Source organism: Cryptotermes secundus, unplaced genomic scaffold, assembly GCF_002891405.2.
Source record: "Cryptotermes secundus unplaced genomic scaffold, Csec_1.0 scaffold16, whole genome shotgun sequence".
Taxonomy (NCBI): domain Eukaryota; kingdom Metazoa; phylum Arthropoda; class Insecta; order Blattodea; family Kalotermitidae; genus Cryptotermes; species Cryptotermes secundus.
In genome coordinates, this window is record NW_019718616.1 from 1701981 (window position 1) to 1722033 (window position 20053).

At 35.4% G+C, this 20053-nt stretch overlaps 1 protein-coding gene across 1 annotated transcript; it reads left to right on the top strand.

The window, feature by feature from the left end:
- The first annotated feature begins 3031 nt into the window (after positions 1–3031).
- On the top strand, positions 3032–9329 carry LOC111861400 (28S ribosomal protein S24, mitochondrial). The gene is made up of 3 exons (XM_023845934.2): positions 3032–3278; positions 5091–5274; positions 6963–9329. Exons 1-3 carry the CDS (start codon positions 3249–3251, stop codon positions 7250–7252), a joined length of 504 nt encoding a protein of 167 aa, XP_023701702.1. The 5' UTR covers positions 3032–3248; the 3' UTR covers positions 7253–9329.
- The last annotated feature ends 10724 nt before the right edge of the window (positions 9330–20053 follow it).

A 20053-nucleotide genomic window follows, 5' to 3' on the forward strand; every position in this document is an offset into this window, starting at 1 on the left:
AAGCTTGGCAGTGGCTGCTTGCCCATTAGGACCATTAGGACACTGTTTATGCTGTTGACAATGTCCCATTTAAATTGAAAGTTTTGTCACAGTTTATGTATGTTTACGTAATATGCACTAATACAAATAGTAAATGTAATATATAAATTACATAAGATGAGTCACTCGCCGAAAATGTGTGTCCGATATCCAAGAATGCGAGAAAGAAAGATATAACGCCATGTAGTCCGTTGAAAGCGAACTGACGTTTCGGAGAAACATGTCGCCTCCATCTTCAGGATTGCATAATGAGCGAAACAAGAGACCAGCGTGCCCATAAAATTTAAATAAGTACACGAATCGATATTTTAACAAATAATGGTATACCAGAGTTTCTTGGTTACGTAGTTGTCCCATGAGAACGCTTTATCTTCTGTTCCTAATATACTGTTTGGAGGAGAAAGGAAGAGAACGAAAGCGGATATGACTGACATTAAACTGTTGTCATGAAAGATAGGATTGCAGGAATCGTCAAAATCGCATATTTAAAATGTTAGGTAATGTTAATATTGGCGCCAAATTTGATACAACATATTAACCATCAGTTAAATGACATAATAAGCAGGTTGATAAAAACATATACGTGTTATCAGAAATATTTCTTGCGTTAAATTCTCTGGTATGTTTGAATTTCCATTTTGTGGTCACAATGAGATATGAACATCATAAAATCGCGGCATCTCTTTTAGGTCTGGGCGGGTGACTTCATTTCTGAATTAGACAATCTTCTGCTTAACCATTTAACAAATGCGACAGTGTTCAAGGGCACATCAAAAATTGTCAAAACGAATTCTTCAGCACATTATTTCTGTCTACAAAGGCTTTGTAACTAATTAAATTTAAAATGCAAATTATGTTGTCATTATTTGTCATGAATCAACAGACACAGCCTCAAAGAAACACTTCGTTTTGGCACACAAGTATGCAGGATGAAAGTCGGCAGTGATACTGCATATGCTGATTGTCAGTTAATCCAGATTGCTTGAGTTATTGCGGTAAGAATTATCACTGAGATAGCACTATAGAAAAAGAATCTGTTGGTGATAAATCCGGCAGGCGTTGGGGTCATTTTCCTTTACAGTCATTTTGTCTCCGAACAACAGGATAGCCAATGCTGTACGATACGTTGTGTTCTATCGTTCAAACCATTCTTAGGAAATTCTCTCACTAAGGCGTCTGGAAAATTAATGTACTATGTCGATGTAGCGCTCTAAGTTAAGGGTGTTTTCGAAGAAAATTGTCCCAGAAATCCTACGGCGAGACAATGCACACCACAAGCCAGTCTTTACAGGGCCAAAGAGAGTGTCACGGATTGAAAGACGATTTTCCCTACAGCATTCTGAGAGTGCAGATAACCTTTAAGATAGGAACCATATCTCATCTGAGTAAAAAGTAACGTCTAACATGCGAAGGTCATCCTTCGCTTTTGCAAGCAACCAGCCACAGAAAAGTAGTTTTTCACAATCCAGTGGTAATAGCAACTGAATACCATAAACTGTGTATGGAAACAATTGCAATGTCTTCGTTGCTTTGCGACACCTAATGTACGACAATCCAGTATATTGTGCGGACTTAAACTCTATAGTTCAATGACCTCTGATATGCCAGTGTCTGTAAACTCCAGTCGCTCTCTGGTTTGCGTCCGGGATAGTAGAGAATCACCTGGGCCGAGCTAGACAAGAACCTGCGATCCCCGCGTTCGAACACTAGCCGAGGCCCCAGCCCCTGAGACTGGCACGCCAGCCTCCTCCCCCCAAGCTCACCTAATCTGCTAGTCTGTCCAGTTCTTCTCGATTGCTCACGCCCATCAAGAGCCATCATTTATTCTTACTCCCAGTGGCCTTCTCACCGGAACCTCTGGGAGATATAAACTGCATCTAATAGCAGCGGAAAATGAGATTGCAGATGGACAAATCCCCCACCCGAAGCATCAACTGCAAGGACCCCTTGATACATGCTTCTGGAACAGGAGAGCCTCCGCCGCTGGTCTCACCTGACCCGCAGTCAAGCTCAGCTGATATATCGTCGTCGTCCACAGTGGGAAGTCGTGGCTCGGACCAACTACGTACAAACACTGGGCTTCCCAATTACTGTACCTGATGGTCGGCATTCTCATTTACATGAAGAGACCTTTTTCAGCCTTCCTTCAATGGACCCCTCGCCTTTGTTCTTGAGAGATTTGGCCGTTCCTAAAGCAACAGAAGACATAACACAACCTAAACCTCCTAACGCAAGAAGACGTCTATGTTCGTAGAAGGTTCATTAGCTTAATCGACTAGGTGCAACAGTGTACGCTTTTTACCGGGCTACGGGGACAGAGTCTAATCTCAGAAACATCGTTTAAAATAAACATTAGGACAATGGATAACAAGCAGAATATTTCCTTTTGTATTAATCGTCACCTCCTTCCGAATTCAAATTACATTCCTTCGTTTACTCTTTTTTTTTTCTCCCCTTGGCACTACAGCCCCAGTGGACCTAGGCCGCCTACCTCCATGAACTTCTCCGTTAACTTCGGTTTTTCTAGATCTTACACATTCGGTAGGACTCCTTGGGCGGGTGCTCAGCTCGTCGCAAGGCCTCTACCTGTACACAAACACAGAAAAACGCACACACAGAAACTAAACATCCATGCCCTGAGTGGGATTCGAACCGACGATCCCGGTTTCCAAGCGAGCGAAGACAGTACATGCCTTAGACCGCTCGGCTACCGTGACCGGCCTCGTTTACTCTTTACGTCCATCTAATCTTGTTTATTAACTTATCTGCCATTGTATTTACTTTAACTGTCTCATAATTTCCCACTTCTCAATATTTCTCACCTTGCTTTCCTTTCTATATTTCTAAAAATTGTCATCCTTTAGTGTATTTTCATTCCCAAGTGCTACTCCATAATTATGGGATGCAGCACTTTCCATATAATATACTATTCCTTTCTTACGTATTTCCCACATCCAGAGGCTATTCCTAGCTTATCAATGGTGTATTGAGTTGACGGTATACTGTTAAGTCGATCTAATTATTTGCATTGTCAGCAGTCCCGCTTATATTTTGAAGTAGCCCTCATCGCCTTCATGTCATGGTCCAGGACCTCCAGGACGGTTTACCTTACACGGATCCGCACGAAACGGAGCGAGACCTATCGACGTAGATTTTGAAATATACATGAATAACGTACACCAAACGTAATATAAATTGATTGATACAAGATGGAGGGGGCAGGTAAAATTCTGTTGAAGGTGAGAATTTGTGACATTGATTCTTTGGTTCCTTGCGCGAAACAAAAGACACGAAGGACGAAAGACAGTAGCCGTGGGTAAATAAATAAGTACCATAACAGTTCAAAATATATGGAATAAAATTTATTGCGGTGAGGTTATGTTTGATTCGTAGAGATTTTAATATGTGCGTAAAAATAATGCGACCCAAGTTTGTGAACAACTTCCATGTAGAAAAGAGGTTGAAATATATAAATGTTCTCACACTGGGTATTAGCCAACCATATTGTAGTGGCAAATCCAGTAGTGCATGGTACCAGTGTCACGGTAAACTAAAATGTTGATAATCAAGTTCAAATACCTGTAAACGAGTGTTAGTGCTGCTCTTCCTTTAATTGGGTTAGAGAGTGCAGAAGACAACCAGCTTATGTCAACCCATGATGTTCACAAAGTCACACAAGGGTGTGACATTTTTGCTAGTTCAGCGAATCACATTACGTTTATTTAGAAAAATAGTTTAAAGGCATCTAGTACTTTATATTATACCCCAACAGTGTGGAAACATTGGGTATTTTTAACTGAAAGACCAAAAACTCAAGGCACTTTCTTTACTTTTACTATGCGCACCACAAGTCTTAACTATTATATACCTATTCCACGTCAGTGTGAAATTTATAATTGTGTAGATAAACATCTTCATAAGAAAGATCAGAAACTGGTACTGAACACATTTTCTTAAGGGTGAGAATAAGGTGAGGTTATGGAATTAACCAACTAATGAAGTAGGTTTTACTAAACGTGGGGAACAACCAGCTTTCCATAGTTGTTATTTCTGATGCACATCTAAGACATTTCTTTGTTAAAGATGCTGTGTTAACTATTAGTTTCATGGCTCATAATATCTACATACACAGACCACTTAACATAACTAGTCTAGCAGCATGAGAAACTTACAGCCAATTGTGCATACATGAACATAAAAGTAAACTAACATAAAAGACACAATATGTAATAAATAATTATAACAATATATCATTTACATAGTGCAGATAACAAAACTTATAATAACACTACATCAACATCCTTACAAACTGCTCAAATGACATGTGTGAACACAACTATAAACAACTATTAATACTTAAAACTATAAAATTAAATAACACATCACATATGATACCCACACTGCAAAGGGAATGCTGTATGAATAAATCCAAAATGAGAAATACTCAAGCAAATACTTTTTAAATGAATGGAAAACATTAAGATGATAATTAATTTTAATTAGGGTTAATTTATTTTAACCAGGAAGTATCGTGTTCACACGCAATATGTAATTTTGACATACAGTGCAGCAGTTTTAGCAAGATGATCTGATGATGGCTGTATACAGCTGAAACGTGGTGAGGAAGAAGGGTGACTAGATAACAAGTTGCATTTAACAGGGAAATGTATGTGTACAAAACATATATTAATGCAGTAGGATGCTTAAATACAATAATATATGTAGTGTCAAAGTAGAGAACATGGAAATAATTCCTACATGCTTTAGTGGCATGGTACTTAATCACTGGAATAACTTCACATCAGCCATTTTAATTTTACTAGCATTTAATATCAAAATTGAATTTCAGTGCACATTATATGTCATGAACTGGTGGATAGGATGAAATAAATTATGCATATCCCAGAGTATAAACCGTGCCTGTTATGACTACCCATTTTTGTTACATTCCTTATCAGTTAGACCTTGTATGAATGTGTGTGGTTATTTGTTGACATAGTAAATCCATATAAATCTGTATTTATTATTAGATTGACTACATGTAATTACAGCTTCTGCAGTATGAAGGTTTTCAGCAGCGACACACCTGCTTATTCCATATGACAGCATGTTGTCAGAAAGTGCAGGCTGGCCGATACAAAAGATCTCCAAAGGGCGATAGACCTCTTACATATGAAATGGCTAATCCACCACATTACATTGCTCATAGGAAATCATGGAACTCTTGGAATACCTGTATGTATATATGAAACATAAATTAGTTTAGTAATGATCTTTTAAATGCTGTGGATGTTTTTATCTGCAGCTACTGAAAAATTTCTGTGAAGCTGTTTTGTATTAACACATGGCTGATGCCCTCATAGGGGGTTCATGTGCTATAACAGATTAAAACAATATGATTTCATTGTAGACCTCATTTTAATTGTCACTATAAAACTGTTATAATTGATAAAGGCTCGGTATATTAGAGTTATTTTACATTCAGACTGGGAAATTTAGATTTAAATAGCACTTATATGTTACTCAGAATGGTTCATAATTCAGTGGCCAAACTTAAGTCACCAAGATAATTTGGAGTGAAAAATGTAAACAGATGGCTGTCCAGTTTGCTACTGTTCAGAGTTACAGCATTTCAAACTTGTCTTCCTTTTTTTTTGTGTGTGTTTTTTCATTTAGTAGAGCCTTCATAACACCACAGGACAGCTCATACTGCATTTGATTATGGATCACATTATTTCCAATGGCTAAGTAATGATAACAGTAAGACAGGATGGCATAATATACTAATGTGGGGTATGCTGATATGCATTTCAAGTACAGATTTTGTGATGGAAATGGTAGAGGTGCATTGATGGAATATCAGTGTCAGTAACCAGATCAGACACAACCCAACCCAACCCAACCAGTCTGAGGAAATGGCTGCAGTCATGCCACCAGCACACATTGGCTATGGCAGACACAATGTGCAGAATGAAGAGGAAGCATTAGATGCTGTACATGTAAATTAACTGACTGGTACTCGTCAGATCATACAAAACAGGCTTCTCTTAGAGTGCAGTTTGGCATCAGGAACAGTTGTATCCTTTTTGTGTACAATGTACAAGGGCTACAGTCAGAGGACAATAATCTTTATTTCCAGTTCTGGTAATGGCTTGTACAGAAATTGTGGCCCTTTACTGATGAGGCAACATTCACAAGGACTGGACAGATGATTTCAACAAAGATTTACTGTCATTTTGGCCAGAATCATAGAGGATTGCCTAATTGGGCCATGAAGTATGCTAATTTCCATGAAAAAAAAAACACTGCCTTTTACTGAAGGGTGTAGTCCTTACTGTTCGCAAAGGAATGTGGTTTTAGCATAACAGCATCTCCTCCCATTCTTCACGCCAAAGTGCAAATTCCCCAGATACATGGATCTGCCACAGGGTTTGATCTTCTGGCCTCCGCATTCTCCTGATCTGAACTCAACTCTATTTCATTTCCCATACCCATGGGATAGGAGGTTGGGTGGACAACGAAATTGGTCTGGATGATGTGGAGAAGAGAAAATTCTTGACCCTACCAGGACTTGAACTGCAACATCTCAGTCGTCCAACCTATAGCCAGTCGATATACTGCTTGTGCTAGTGGTATAAATATATTAAAGAAGAAATTCATAGGGCTGTTTTTCATGAAAAATTGTCAGTGCTTCTTTACTCCTTTGTCTCTTGGTTCAGATCTAACATCTGCAGTGGGATTTTGATTAAATTTGAAATGGAGTTTGTTGTTTATTGTTACAGGCCATATATAATTTTACTTAAAAGGTACTGCCTATCTGGCCTTGACTATTGCTTGTAGTGAAGATGTGACTTTTAAATACAATACATGTTTTGCAAAGATTTTATCAGTGCTGCTTCATAATTGTAATTATTATATTTCAGCTAACCTTGAAGGTGGCTTGCGGCCAGCAGAAACTGCTGTAGAAGATGTTTTCATACGGAAATTTATGACTGGTACATGGCACAATTTATTTGAATCTGAAGTTATTATAAAACGTCAGCACAACTTAATTCGAATTGCAGGAATTGTTCGTCAAGCTATTAGTGCAAGGAAAATGTATTTCCTCATTGGTTACTGTGAAGAATTGCTCAGTTTTTGGCTTCAGTGTCCAGTAAAACTTGAATTACAGACAGTAGCAGAAAAAAAGGACGTCACCTTCAAGTATATTTAATGGTTCCGGCCTAGCCACTGAGAGGATGGTATTGTTACACAGTCAAATTTTTATACACGATTTAATGTAAGTTGTTACTTGATTATTTCTTCTGTAATTAATTTTAAAGAAGGCGAGAGGAATAATTTGTTGCAGTAAAATGTACAATAAACATACCCTACAAAAGAAAATTTATCCTATCAGTTAATTAAAATGAACCAAATGGAAACAGAATATTTTGTATTACAAAGCCTTGATCCAGTGCTTTAAGAAGGCTATGAGCTGACATGGTAGTGATGAATAAACACTCAGAAATCCAATCCTCAGATCCCGCAAGTGACATTGCATTGGCTACCAGGGTTTGTCATATAAGAGGCTGATTATTTTTTAGGATAATACCAAATCAGATCATAAAAATGGAATTCCTGAAGCCTATAACTGTGAATCACACACAGATATACTAGCAAGGACACTGTTCACCGGTTTCTTAATTAAATGAACTGTAATAATTTACTTCATTATGTATGATATTTATGAATATATATCTACTGAACCAAAGAAGAGTTATCCTAACTGCCTGTGAACTGTATTTAAATTATGAAATTGCTCTTTGTATGGAAGAAGAATTTTGTCAGTCTTAGAACACAATTTTCTGCCCAGTCCTTGTGTTCTCTGTCAATCAGAATAAAATTTATTTAATCCACTAAATTAAAGGTTTCCTCATATGGTATTAAAGCAGGGCATCTGGGATAGGTGCTGCAATTAGCTGCACCACATAGATAGTTTTGTGGAACATATTACCACTTCCACATTTTCCATATTTAACACCAGGTGATAATCCAGGTCTGTTAAGTGTCTTCACCCAGTGCTCTTCGTGACGCAGTCGAATGTAGTAAAATTAAAGAGTCCTTCCCTTTGTACAGTAGCGTTATATAGTGAAATCATATTTCAAGTTTAAACATCCAGAAAAATCTGGGCTGATAATACCACACACATGAATTTGTAAGTGGAGAGGCCAAAGGATTAAGAAGAGGCACTTGGTGCATATATCTTCCAGTTCAAGGAAATTCCCAATGTGTGGGGAACAAGTGACCGGAAAGGAAGTCAGAAGGATTTTTTCTTTGGGAGAAAAGTTAATTAGAACCACAATTCAACTGTACAACTTCCATATTCAACAATTATTTTTAATATAATTTTACACTTTTTGTTTTAAATGTCAATTTTGTATTTTTCTCATAATGATTGATATTCCTACTCCCCCTACCCCTGCATTCACTAACATTTTAACATCCGTTTGATGATATGCTAATTCTTTGCAGCATAATTTCATTGCATCTTGAAGTCCGCAGCCATTAATTTAAATTTCATTTACAGATTACCTTTTAGAATGTTAACTTTGGCAAAGTGCTGATTACAAAGTTATTAGCATGCAGATTACATTAAAGTCCACTGATATTTTCTGAGATGCTTGTCAAATAATAATTCCACACTAAAGCAGAACCCTGATTTGAAAGGAAAAAAAAAATATTTTTCCTTACACATCTTTGATTTTTGTGTATTTGAGAGAACAAAAATTTGGAACGCCTTTGAGTGAGAGAATTAGTTAAATATACATAATTAGCCGATGAGTTATTTGTTTGCATACTTTATCACCTGTGAAAAAGTCTCTTCAGAAAAAATGCAGACCTTGATGGCTCATTTTTTTGCATGAGGTTAAGCGAAGCAATGAATTGAGAGTGATGATAATGAAAAGTAGAATGCATGAATATTCTTTTCATATCCTGACTACCGACGGTGTATTGTCCTTGCTTCATGTCAGGCTTCAGAGAAATAGTTTATGTTTACAATTTGAACATAGAATTATTATCACACCTAATTCAACCTGGAATTATAAAAGAGAAAAAGATAACACATTTTGTGGGATGAGGCCCTCAGTATTAGAAATGAGTATAATAATGGTAGAAGCAAAACTGTGGTTTATTAAAGGTAGGTTCAGGCGAATCTCTTTTTCATATATTAATGTAAGTAGTTATTGGAGAGGGTGGGTTTCCCCATGCACTTAGACCAGTATTGGTCCATTGTGCTTCCCTCTGTGATATTCTACCAGTCTCTATACCCTACTGATATTGGTGTGTACCATCAGTCCCAACCGAGCCAGTGAGTTCGGCCTCCACTGGCTTGGCGGTATCTATAATGCTTCCCCCATCTATCAGAGGCGTTAGAGACTACTGTTGGGCGGGAAACGTCCTTGAATTTGGCTCAGTGACCTCCTTTGGAGATATGAGGTTCTTTTACGTGCCGTAAACCTATGACACGGGACACACGGCTTAAAGTCCCTCCCGGAGGACTTTTTCCCTGAATTTTTCCACCCTTAAAAATACCTTAATGTAAGTAGTGTCATGCATTACCACGGTATATGTGCTTTGTGGGAAATATGGAAAGGCAAGATGATTTACATCCAAGAAGCATCTCCTTACCTTTTATGTTGCAACTAATTGTCAAAAAAAGAAGAAAAAAGTGGTTCAGAAGTTGACTGTGTTTACATTTGTAAGTGGTTTGCATACAAAAATCTAATGTTTATACTAGAGACCTACATGTGTTTCAGCATGCATCTCAAGTGTAATTCAATAGAGTGAAAAATATTTCAAAGAAAAGTTGTAGAGAAGAATTAAACACATTTTATGACAATATATTCCTTGCATGACTTNGTGTCACGTTTATTGTTGCCAGACAAATTAATTATCTAAACATACGTAAAGTCTTGTATTAGATTTTGGTTGTACACTACAATAGTGTTTTATCTAATTAAACAGAATATACTGATAAATTCTTTATTCACTATATATTTTCCATTCAGCGAATATATCAGTGATTTCTTAAAAAAGAGTTTGTGAAGCATGAGACAAAGATGTGAGAAAGAGATGCAACATTGACAGACCATTCTTTTAATATACATAACATTACAGTACGTGAGATACACAAAATCCAATCAGGCATCATAATATTTGTTATTTGTACTTTTAGAATGAAAAATTAATGACACAGTTGTATTTGGTATTGTCACTATCACACAAATAGAGAAGCTCAATACTGTCTGTAACAGTTCTTATTTCTTGAACCTGCAGTGTAATACAACCATATGACTGTACACATTTCAATTTACACTACCTCATGACATCACCAATTAATATTAATTAGAATTCTGCATAAACAATTACAGAGCTTGACTGGATTTTGAAATTAATACAGTATTTTTAAAATAGTTTTGTACCAGTTCCACATCCACTTTGAAATTGCACCATATTTCATCAAACCATTAAAACTTCCAAAAATCTTCCTATACAGTAGTTTAATTATGGTATTTGAAATGTTTTAAACTGGAATGTATTCTAGATACATATACTGTAGACTGGGCAATACTTTGTTTAGATTCCATTTGCATAAAGCCAGATAAAGGGAAGGAAAAGAATTGTCACTAAAATCATGTTATAACATCAGGCAATTAGGTATACAGTAGCAGCCATGCTAGTTATTTTATGCTTGTGAAGAGTATGCATAGTTGTCATTAATATGTATTTATAAAGACAAATCATACAAATGCAAACTTTAAGAGAGAAATAAACATGCTAAATGACATGGAATTTTGTTCAAAGCCAAGCAGAATGTGAGAACTCCTTTATAAACAAGGTCAGCATCTGTGGCTCTTTAACACACCTTTGTAGACTGCAGTAAATTTAGATTCATTGTGGCATTTGCTCTGAAAATACTTGAGTCAAGAATTGTATAAAATTAGAAGTTTCTCATTTTAATACTGCATCCCTCTTCTTTATTCTGTCACACCAACTGACCTGTAGATATAATCTCAACACAGCTTGCAAACTAAGATTCAGTTCATAACTACAGGTCTGAATTTTGAAAACTTTTTATTTCAATATTCTGTGATATGAGACTGTGCATTGACATTTCATGCAATGTGTCATGTGTGAAAGTCAGAGCACAGGGCCTGCTTTTGTTCAGTCTTTCCATACCTTTGTGAAGAGAACTGATTGTCTGTACTTGTACTGATACCAAATTCACCATGTCTTCACACAATGACTTTCAGTAAACATATGTAGAATACACATATCCATTGGTTATAATTATACTGATCATAAATTTTAAGGTTTTCATACCTTTGTATTTTAATAATTTGCATGAATAAAGGCTTTCATATTACAGTTTGCTGTTACTCATGTTCTGCTGATTCTTTTGAAGATAATTTCTGGGACCATTAAACTATATCACACTCGTAAGAGTACTAAAATTATCTTTCACTGTACTTAGTACATGTATGCCTATTTTAATTTAAAATTACATTTACGTATTCTGTTTATTCTTGTGATGGGGTACTGTTGGTTTAGTTTAAAACATTCATTTTATATTTTGTACACAGACAAAATAACATGCTAAAACATGCAGGATGAATAATTAAAGAATAGTAAATTGTAACATGAAAGTCTTATTTGATGCATCTGAACCCTTCAAAGCACAGTGGTTACTGTATGTACCACCTACTTCAACACTGAAAATCCCTAAATTTTGCCCACTTGGTATTTGTTTCCTGTGATTCTCAGAATAAGCAGTGATTATTTCCTTAATGTGCATTAATCAACTGGTCTTTATAATGGAGACCTGGTGTGTTCCCTGTGAGAGAGGAACCTTTTAGAAACTTAGAACATTATCTCTCGGTTTTTGGATCATATGGTCATAAAGAATATACTTCCATTTAACAAAATTAAAATTAATTCAAACATGAAACTTACTAATGGCTTTCTAAATTTTCTTAATTGCCTCCACATATTCTACCTACTGCTATTCTGTAAAATATTCACCACAGCATCAACAAGAATACCATTCAAACCAAAGAAATTATTTTAGAATCCAGTATAAAATAAATAGTTGTTAAAACACTTTAGACGTGACTAGACATTTACTATATGTGAAAAAAATCTGTTGCAAATTTGACATCATGGAATCACACATTAAATGTTTATCAGGCAAGTCTTCATATTTGTAATAATTAAGTTCCATTATTGTAATTTTTCACAAAAAAAAAATGGAAAGTGCCATATTGTAACACAAGAATAAGCTACACCTATGTGCACATTGTACTATTCAAAACCTCTTTTTTTTTTCTTTCCTTCTATTAGTATGCAGCAGTTTTAAAATTGTTTGCCATGCCAATTCAAACAGATTGTTACTACATTGCATAGATGACCAGATACTGAGTCAGAACATTTGGTATTATGGAAAATAAATTGCCTGGAAGTTGCATAATCATGTTTCATGATATATGATACTCATTTTCAAATAAAAGTAATGAAATATGCAAGTACAAATGAGGAAGTAGATTAAACTCATCAATTGTTCAGTTAATAGATCTACATGAAGGGATATACTTTTTCAAATAAATTATCTTTTACCTCTTCTTTAAGAGTTAATCAACGAAATAAGAAGAAGTTACTTACAAATCTCTTCACATTTGCTTTGTCATGGTTCTGTTCTTGTTTTCTGGTGCCACATCAGCTTACATACTAGCATTAGGCAGCACTTATGAACAAAGTATAGATTGCAATTCTGGCTTGTCTTCTTGACCACTGGACATCATTTCTGTGGCTAGTTTTGCTACTAAATCTTTTTCATCTGACTTTGAACACCTCCTGACAGACATCACGAAAGGTGAGTATTCATGGGTAGTGTTACATTTCAGATATTGATCCATCAGCAGCAGGCTGTAGGGTTAAAGATATTATTATTTTGACTAAGCAAACTGCAAGTCACCCACAGCTGAACTATTAACCATTCAATTACTGTTACAGTGTAACAAATCTTCTCACTGAACAATTAACAAATTAAATCATACAAATCCAGGACTGAAAAAACTAGAAAAATTTTAATCCTTGAAAATAAATGGACTACAATAAAAGAAAATCAAATCTTCTACTCATCAAGCCTAGATGCAAAAGTGGCTAGCAACAAGTGGAAATGTGACTAAACACAATGCACTACTTTCAGTCTGAAACAGCCTTTCTTGGTACTACTCACAAGACTGTCATATATTGGAGGTTTTGGTAAAACATGAACGAGAGACTCTGGTGGGCATTAACAAAACAGATTCTTGCTCAAATGTAAAATGACTCCCTGTACAAGCATCCTATTGCAAACCTTCACCAGTTCTTCCACCAGCCACCACAGAGCTGTTCCGTGTTATATTGTAACACTTCAGCCTTTCCAACAGATGACAAGTGTCAACTGCATTCTGCACTTATACACCTTTTCTGGGGATGGTGCCTTGCCTTAGTATATACAGATATTATAACCACAAATTTTTTCAGTCTTTAAGATTAGATATACCAAGGATGAGTAATTTTAAAATTTGGTTTTGCTACTTTTGTTCCATCTGCATTGTTGAAACAGCCACCCTCAAATACTTGATGTCATAATGCAACAAATAGAAAAAACCACAAATGATGAAGGAAAGTGATTTCCATTCTCTTTTCTCGATAAAAGTTAATGGAAGGTAAGAATTTTCAGAATTTACTAGAATAAGAGTTAATTTGTTAATAACCACAAATTTTTCATTCTTTAAGATGAGATATGCCAAAACTTGGTTTTGCTACTATCATTCCATTGTACTTTGCTCCAAAAATCTGCATTGTTGAAACAGCCACCCTCAAATACTTGATGCCATATTGCAACAAATTAGAAAAAACCATGAATGATGAAGGAAAGTAATTTCATTCCCTTTTCTCAATAGAAGTTAACTGAAGGCAAGAATGTTCAGAATTTACAAGAATAACAGTTAATTTGTTAACAAAATCATAATTTGATTTGTTTATTATTACCTAACTATTTCACTGATTACATGGAGCAGAATCCTCCATGAGAAGTTAATAGTTGGTCATATAGTCCAGACATGTACTGCTTTTTATGGAACCAGAAGTTCACTACTGTGTTCATAAGAGCATGCTACTGGTCCCTGTCCAGAGCCAGATGAATTCTTATCTACCGCTTCAGAAAGGATATAACATATGCTTGTGCTTCACTATGAAGGTGAATATCAGTTATCAGCAGCTACACATGATTTGCATCTTCACATGTTATTTCTTAAAATATTAGTGGTTCTTCACTTGTGCTGTAGATCTGGTCACCCTTTCCACTGAAACTGCTTTCACATGGCCTTTGATGAACCTAATTTAAGTGCCAACCTTATGCAGTGGTATTTAAATAGAGAGTGCTTTCTTCATACCACAGTTACAAAACTCTTAGATCATACCCCACAGGTATAATTATGTAGGGTAGCTATCTTTTTCTTCACACTTCATGTCACAAAACATAGACTAATTTAACATTAGTACATGCAAGTACAGCTCCATTAGTATGGGTGATTCTAATAATCTGCCATCGTTTTGCTTCAGAGTTAAGTAAAACAGAAGGCTTTGAACTAAACATGTAACAGATCATAGTTCTGCTTTCATACCCGTATTTTTCGTAACTTTGTAAACTGTTCTGATGTTTGAAAGTTGCTTTAAAAAGAATTAATTCAGCTCTAAATGTGTCTGACCTACGCTAATAGTCATTTAATATGTCCAACATTATGACTAACCCTTTAAAAACGAATGATGGAACTTTCTCAAGTCAAAATAAAAATTACTCCAGGAATACAACTGCCATATTCCCAGAAAGAAGCTGATACTACAGCCTCAGTCATAAGGGCATAGTTTTCCTTGTTATGAGCCCACCTTTAACTTAAATTTAACTCTGCACTCATTCTTTAGAGGTACACAGCATACTCTGTTTTAATTGCAATTCCTATGCTATGCTGTTAACACTTTTTGTTTGTTTATATGGTAATTCTGAGATGAAAAATACACAACCCAGGGCAACATGTTTTAATTTCAGTACATGTACATTACTGTGGTCAACAATTATTTTTCTTGCCTACATAAGTATAGTAAGAAAAGAAATGTAAAGAAATAACATCTGCTGCATATTATACATCATGAACTCAAATTTGTTGATCATTATCTTAGTTGTCAGTATCATCATGAATCTTTTTGAGACACGAGTCCTACTGTGAATGATTTAACGTATTCAACAATTTATCTATCAATTAAACATAATACAATGCAAGTCAGGTGAAAGTGGTAAAAGCTGTCTGTATAAGTCACTGAAGACCTAAATTTAATGTTAAATGTTTACATTTTTATATGTAGCAGATAAATTTTTATTCTCTATATCATATCACTTTAAAAGTTTGTCAGGTATAAATTCGTGTAACAACAGCTTACAGCTTGCTTCCAAATGACCCTTGGCAGAAGGACTTGAGGCCAGGACTCACAGAGGTACAGTACAAAGTATATTGTGTAAGATATCACATTAAGTGAAGCAAGACAAGGGAGGTACAAATTTCATTCTTGACCTCGGCACTAAATGAAGGTGAGCGGTTGGCTTCATGTCCCTGCCACTTTACCCTTGGTACCCACTGAATAGGAAGCTGGGTGGGCCGCAGAGCTGCTCTGGATGCTGCGGAGAACAGAAAAAAAAACTTGCACTGCCGAGAACCGAACCCAGGCTGTTCAGCCTGTAACCTGTCAGTATAGTCTGAGCTATCCCGATCTGTTTAACAGCCAAAACAACTTTAGATCAGAATAAACACACACAGCAATTAAAAAAAAATGCTCTCCAATTTTTTTTTACCCAGGAGGGAAAGGAAGAAAGAACAACGCTACATGGCATCACATCCCAGAACACTGTAATTGCATTATTAATCACTCTGAGAACCTCAGATCTCATACAGCGAAAGAAACAGGTTAGGAAATGCATGCACAGAACAATTTGGGATGATCACTTTGAATGACCTGAAAAACTACAGTACGCATAGAAAAATTCATTGGGCATGAAGTTTGTATTTATGTTTTTTTAGAACTTTTACTTAAAGCATTTGGTTTTGTATACTGTGACACCATATAGTCCTGTAGATGGATACAAGTTTTTCAAAGGAATATGCTGCCTTCATCTTCAGCGTTGAAGTACATAGGGTGAGCAATTGGTTGGATTATTAACTAGCCCAAGGAAGGTAGTCATTGAAACCCAGTGAAGGGAGTGAGAATGAAGCCTGAAATGGGCAATCTGAACAATCACCACTATAAGAACCTCACAACTCACATGCAATCATTTCATCTGTATTTTTCCTTGGCACTACAGCCCCAGTGGGCCTAGGCCTACCTCCATGAACTTCTCCATTCACTTCGGTTTTTCTTGATCTTACACATTTGGTAGGACTCCTTGGGCGAGCGATCAGCTTGTCGCAAGGCATATACCTGTAGACAAACACAGAAAAACGCACACAAACATCCATGCCCTGAGTGGGATTCGAACCCACGATCCCAGCTTCTGAGCGAGCGAAGACTGCTCGGATACCATGACCGGCATTTCATCTGTATACTAAGATAAAATATTTTTATTGTGCAATTTTGATTAGCTTGAGAAAAAGCAATCCAATATGCTATGTTTTCAGGAAATACTTTTTTAACATGGTTAATCCAATGCACAGCCCAGCCTCATGTTATAAACTTTCTACATACAATGTAAGTATTAACAGAGATATCAAAGCTAGTAATGGAGTTCATTTAAATTTTCTCCAGTCTTGCTTCCTACCAAAAAATCACTGACATATGTAATATTCAAATTATAAAGTAGAAAGGAGGGAGGGACGAACATGTAGTAGTGTGTCAATGTAAAGATATACAAATCACAGAAGGCAAGCATATTTTGCACTACGAAAACTGACAGTATATCAAATGTCTAGTGGTACCAAACTATCAGTGCATCTTTGGATTTTATTTGAAGAAATAAGGGTGCAAGCATAAAATAAATGTAAAAGAGAGAACAAGTTCTTTCACTGACTCAGACTACATTATGTGAAATGTCTTAAATCATCCTCTAGGCCATAAGTATACTAAGCACTTTTATTTATTTTTTTGTTTCAATGTTCATATTTTCCAAATATATAAATGCACACTTCCTATCAAAACACATCTGATATACTAAACCAACTCAGTATCAAAATGTGCTACTGGCACCCATTGCTACTTCTGAAACCCTATGTAAAACTTTTATACATTTCTTGTTAGAATGCAGGAAGAAGCAAACCGTATTTTCGGATCAAAACTTTCTTCAGAGATTGGTTAAACAAGCTGAATAATACCATCAACAGACATGTTCAGAATACCTTAAAATAGGCAATGACCACTTCCTTCAAGTGTATTTCAAAATTTTCTGCAGCTCACAGAACAGTACATAACTGATGCTGCAGTCAATACACCATGGAATAACTTGAGAAGTAATAAGTTAATCAAGAATACCAATACAGACCAAAAACACATTATAAGCTGAAGTTGCACTTTTCCCCATTTTTTCTAAATACACGTTCACAATGATTAATGCAATCGCATTAACGATGTTTGCTGCATTCTGGTAACCAATAAAATGTACAGTTGGACAACCTGACTTGCATATACAAAATTATTTTATTTAATGCAGGTACAGATTTTAATTTTATATACAGATCAGCTAGCACAGTGTGTGAATTTATTTTTGACAAAGTGCTGTTCTTCATAAATTGGCAATACTCCTTAAATTGCACACCATGCAGAGTTCTTATGTAAATGTGTACAAATTATCACTACATATAATGTTAAACTTAAATATATTAAATATTAACATGATTCCAAATATAAATTTCCACTATCACTTGTGAAAATTTTTTAACGTTCTCAACACAACAGATATGCATGCAGCAGACGCCATTTCCTACATCAGTTTAACAATTTCTAATTATTAGAAACATACCAGAAATTAAGTTCTTGTTACACACTGAGTTCTATAAACTAAACATATGATATGTATAAAACTAAATACAACTGACCATGAAGACTTATTAAAATAAAGATAGTTCTACAGTTTTGAAATGATGCTTCACTGTAAGCTTTCACCTGCTAATTAATATAACTGTGCGCTTACTGTAACAACTTGTTCACACTAGTCACAATAATAGTTTTGAAGCACTGGTGCACAGAATTTTAAATGGATGGATTATTGCACACTATACAAATCAATCACAATAGTCCAGGTTGCATAGCTGGCTTGAGTGGCAGTGTACTGAATCTTTGGACTCCATACATTATGTTACCAACAGCAGAGCTAAGAGATGATTGCAGGGCCAATTTTAGAACAATTCAACAAGTTCAATTAATTCTATTATATTTGTCATCCAAATACTCAAGTCTCGCCTTACTGGAACAAGCTAGAGGCTGAAAAAATTGTGTGACCTCAAAATGACGACAAGACATGAAGGCAGTCTTACTGATAATGCTATTGCTGCTTCTAATGTTGAACATGGGTACATTATTTTCAATTGTAACTGTTCAATGCAACTACCTACCTATCTCTAGTTGATGAAGGGTTACGTAATCATACATTCCTCAATGTAACATTTGAGCTTCTCATGGATGTGACTATGAAGAATGTTGTCTTCTGGGTATGACACCTTGTAGATATTGTGTAAACCAACATTTCGGAGAAACGTTCATTTACACAGTATCTACATAGTGCCACATCCCAGAAGATGGCATTCTTCACATAATATTCAAATTAAATATATAATATACTGACAAAAAATTATTCATCTACACAGATCATAATTAATATCCATACTTGCATAATTAATGATATTCATGTGCTATTAAAAGTGCATGCTAAATTCATGATCAGTAGTGGGAGAAGACAAATGTATTCAATTTCTTCAGACAGTGTAACATAAATGATAGCCACATTTATGGCTCATAATTTACTATGGTTTTTGTTTAATCATGAACACTCCAATAATGGTCAATTTTGCATAAGTTTCAACTCTCAGAATAAAACATCAGTATATAGGAACAACCCTGCCTCTGCTGAGAAAAGTACCAAAAGTACTGTAAATTGCCAATAATAAAATGATCAAATACACAAATATACAAGCCAGCTAGCTGAAAACCTTTTAAAGCTGAAAATGCCATTTCATCTGGCACCTAACTTTCAACATACTAAGAAACTACAATTATCAGAGATCCACAGTCTATCTTCTTTTACATATAACCTCTAAACTTTCCATATCATAATACTATACATCATCCCTTTAAAAACAGAAACTCGTTTACAAAACTGGTTCACCAAGACAACATAGAATTATCTTGAAGATGCTAATACAGATACTGCTGTCAAAAGCAAGCTTCAGTTATTTTTGCCCTGACTGTTGCTACTTGAAGAGATGAATGAGACTGGTCTTGGCATGTGAGCTTAATGTTCTTCCAAAATTCAAAATCATCCCCATCAACTGCTTAAGTTTTATATTACATCATTACAAAATTTCAAGACTAATTATTTAATTAATCTTGTAAATCAGATTAATGAAATGCAATAAAACTACACATAAAACTAACTCAGAACACAATATTTATTCCTCGAAAAGTGTCTATACAATTTTTTAAAAACCTGATGCATTACTATACATATTTCACCTTAAATGGTCATCATCCTAAGGGTACCCACATATATTCCTGATCTATAGAATGCAATATTACATGTATTTTTATTTTAAAAGGCTTGAATAGACAGTTTTATAGAATAAATATAGTGACTGAATACACAATATAAGAAAACTGTAAGTATTGGCACTCTATATTTGCTGATATTCATGTATGCAATTAAGTGAAGAAAAAGGATGGCATTTAATAAGTA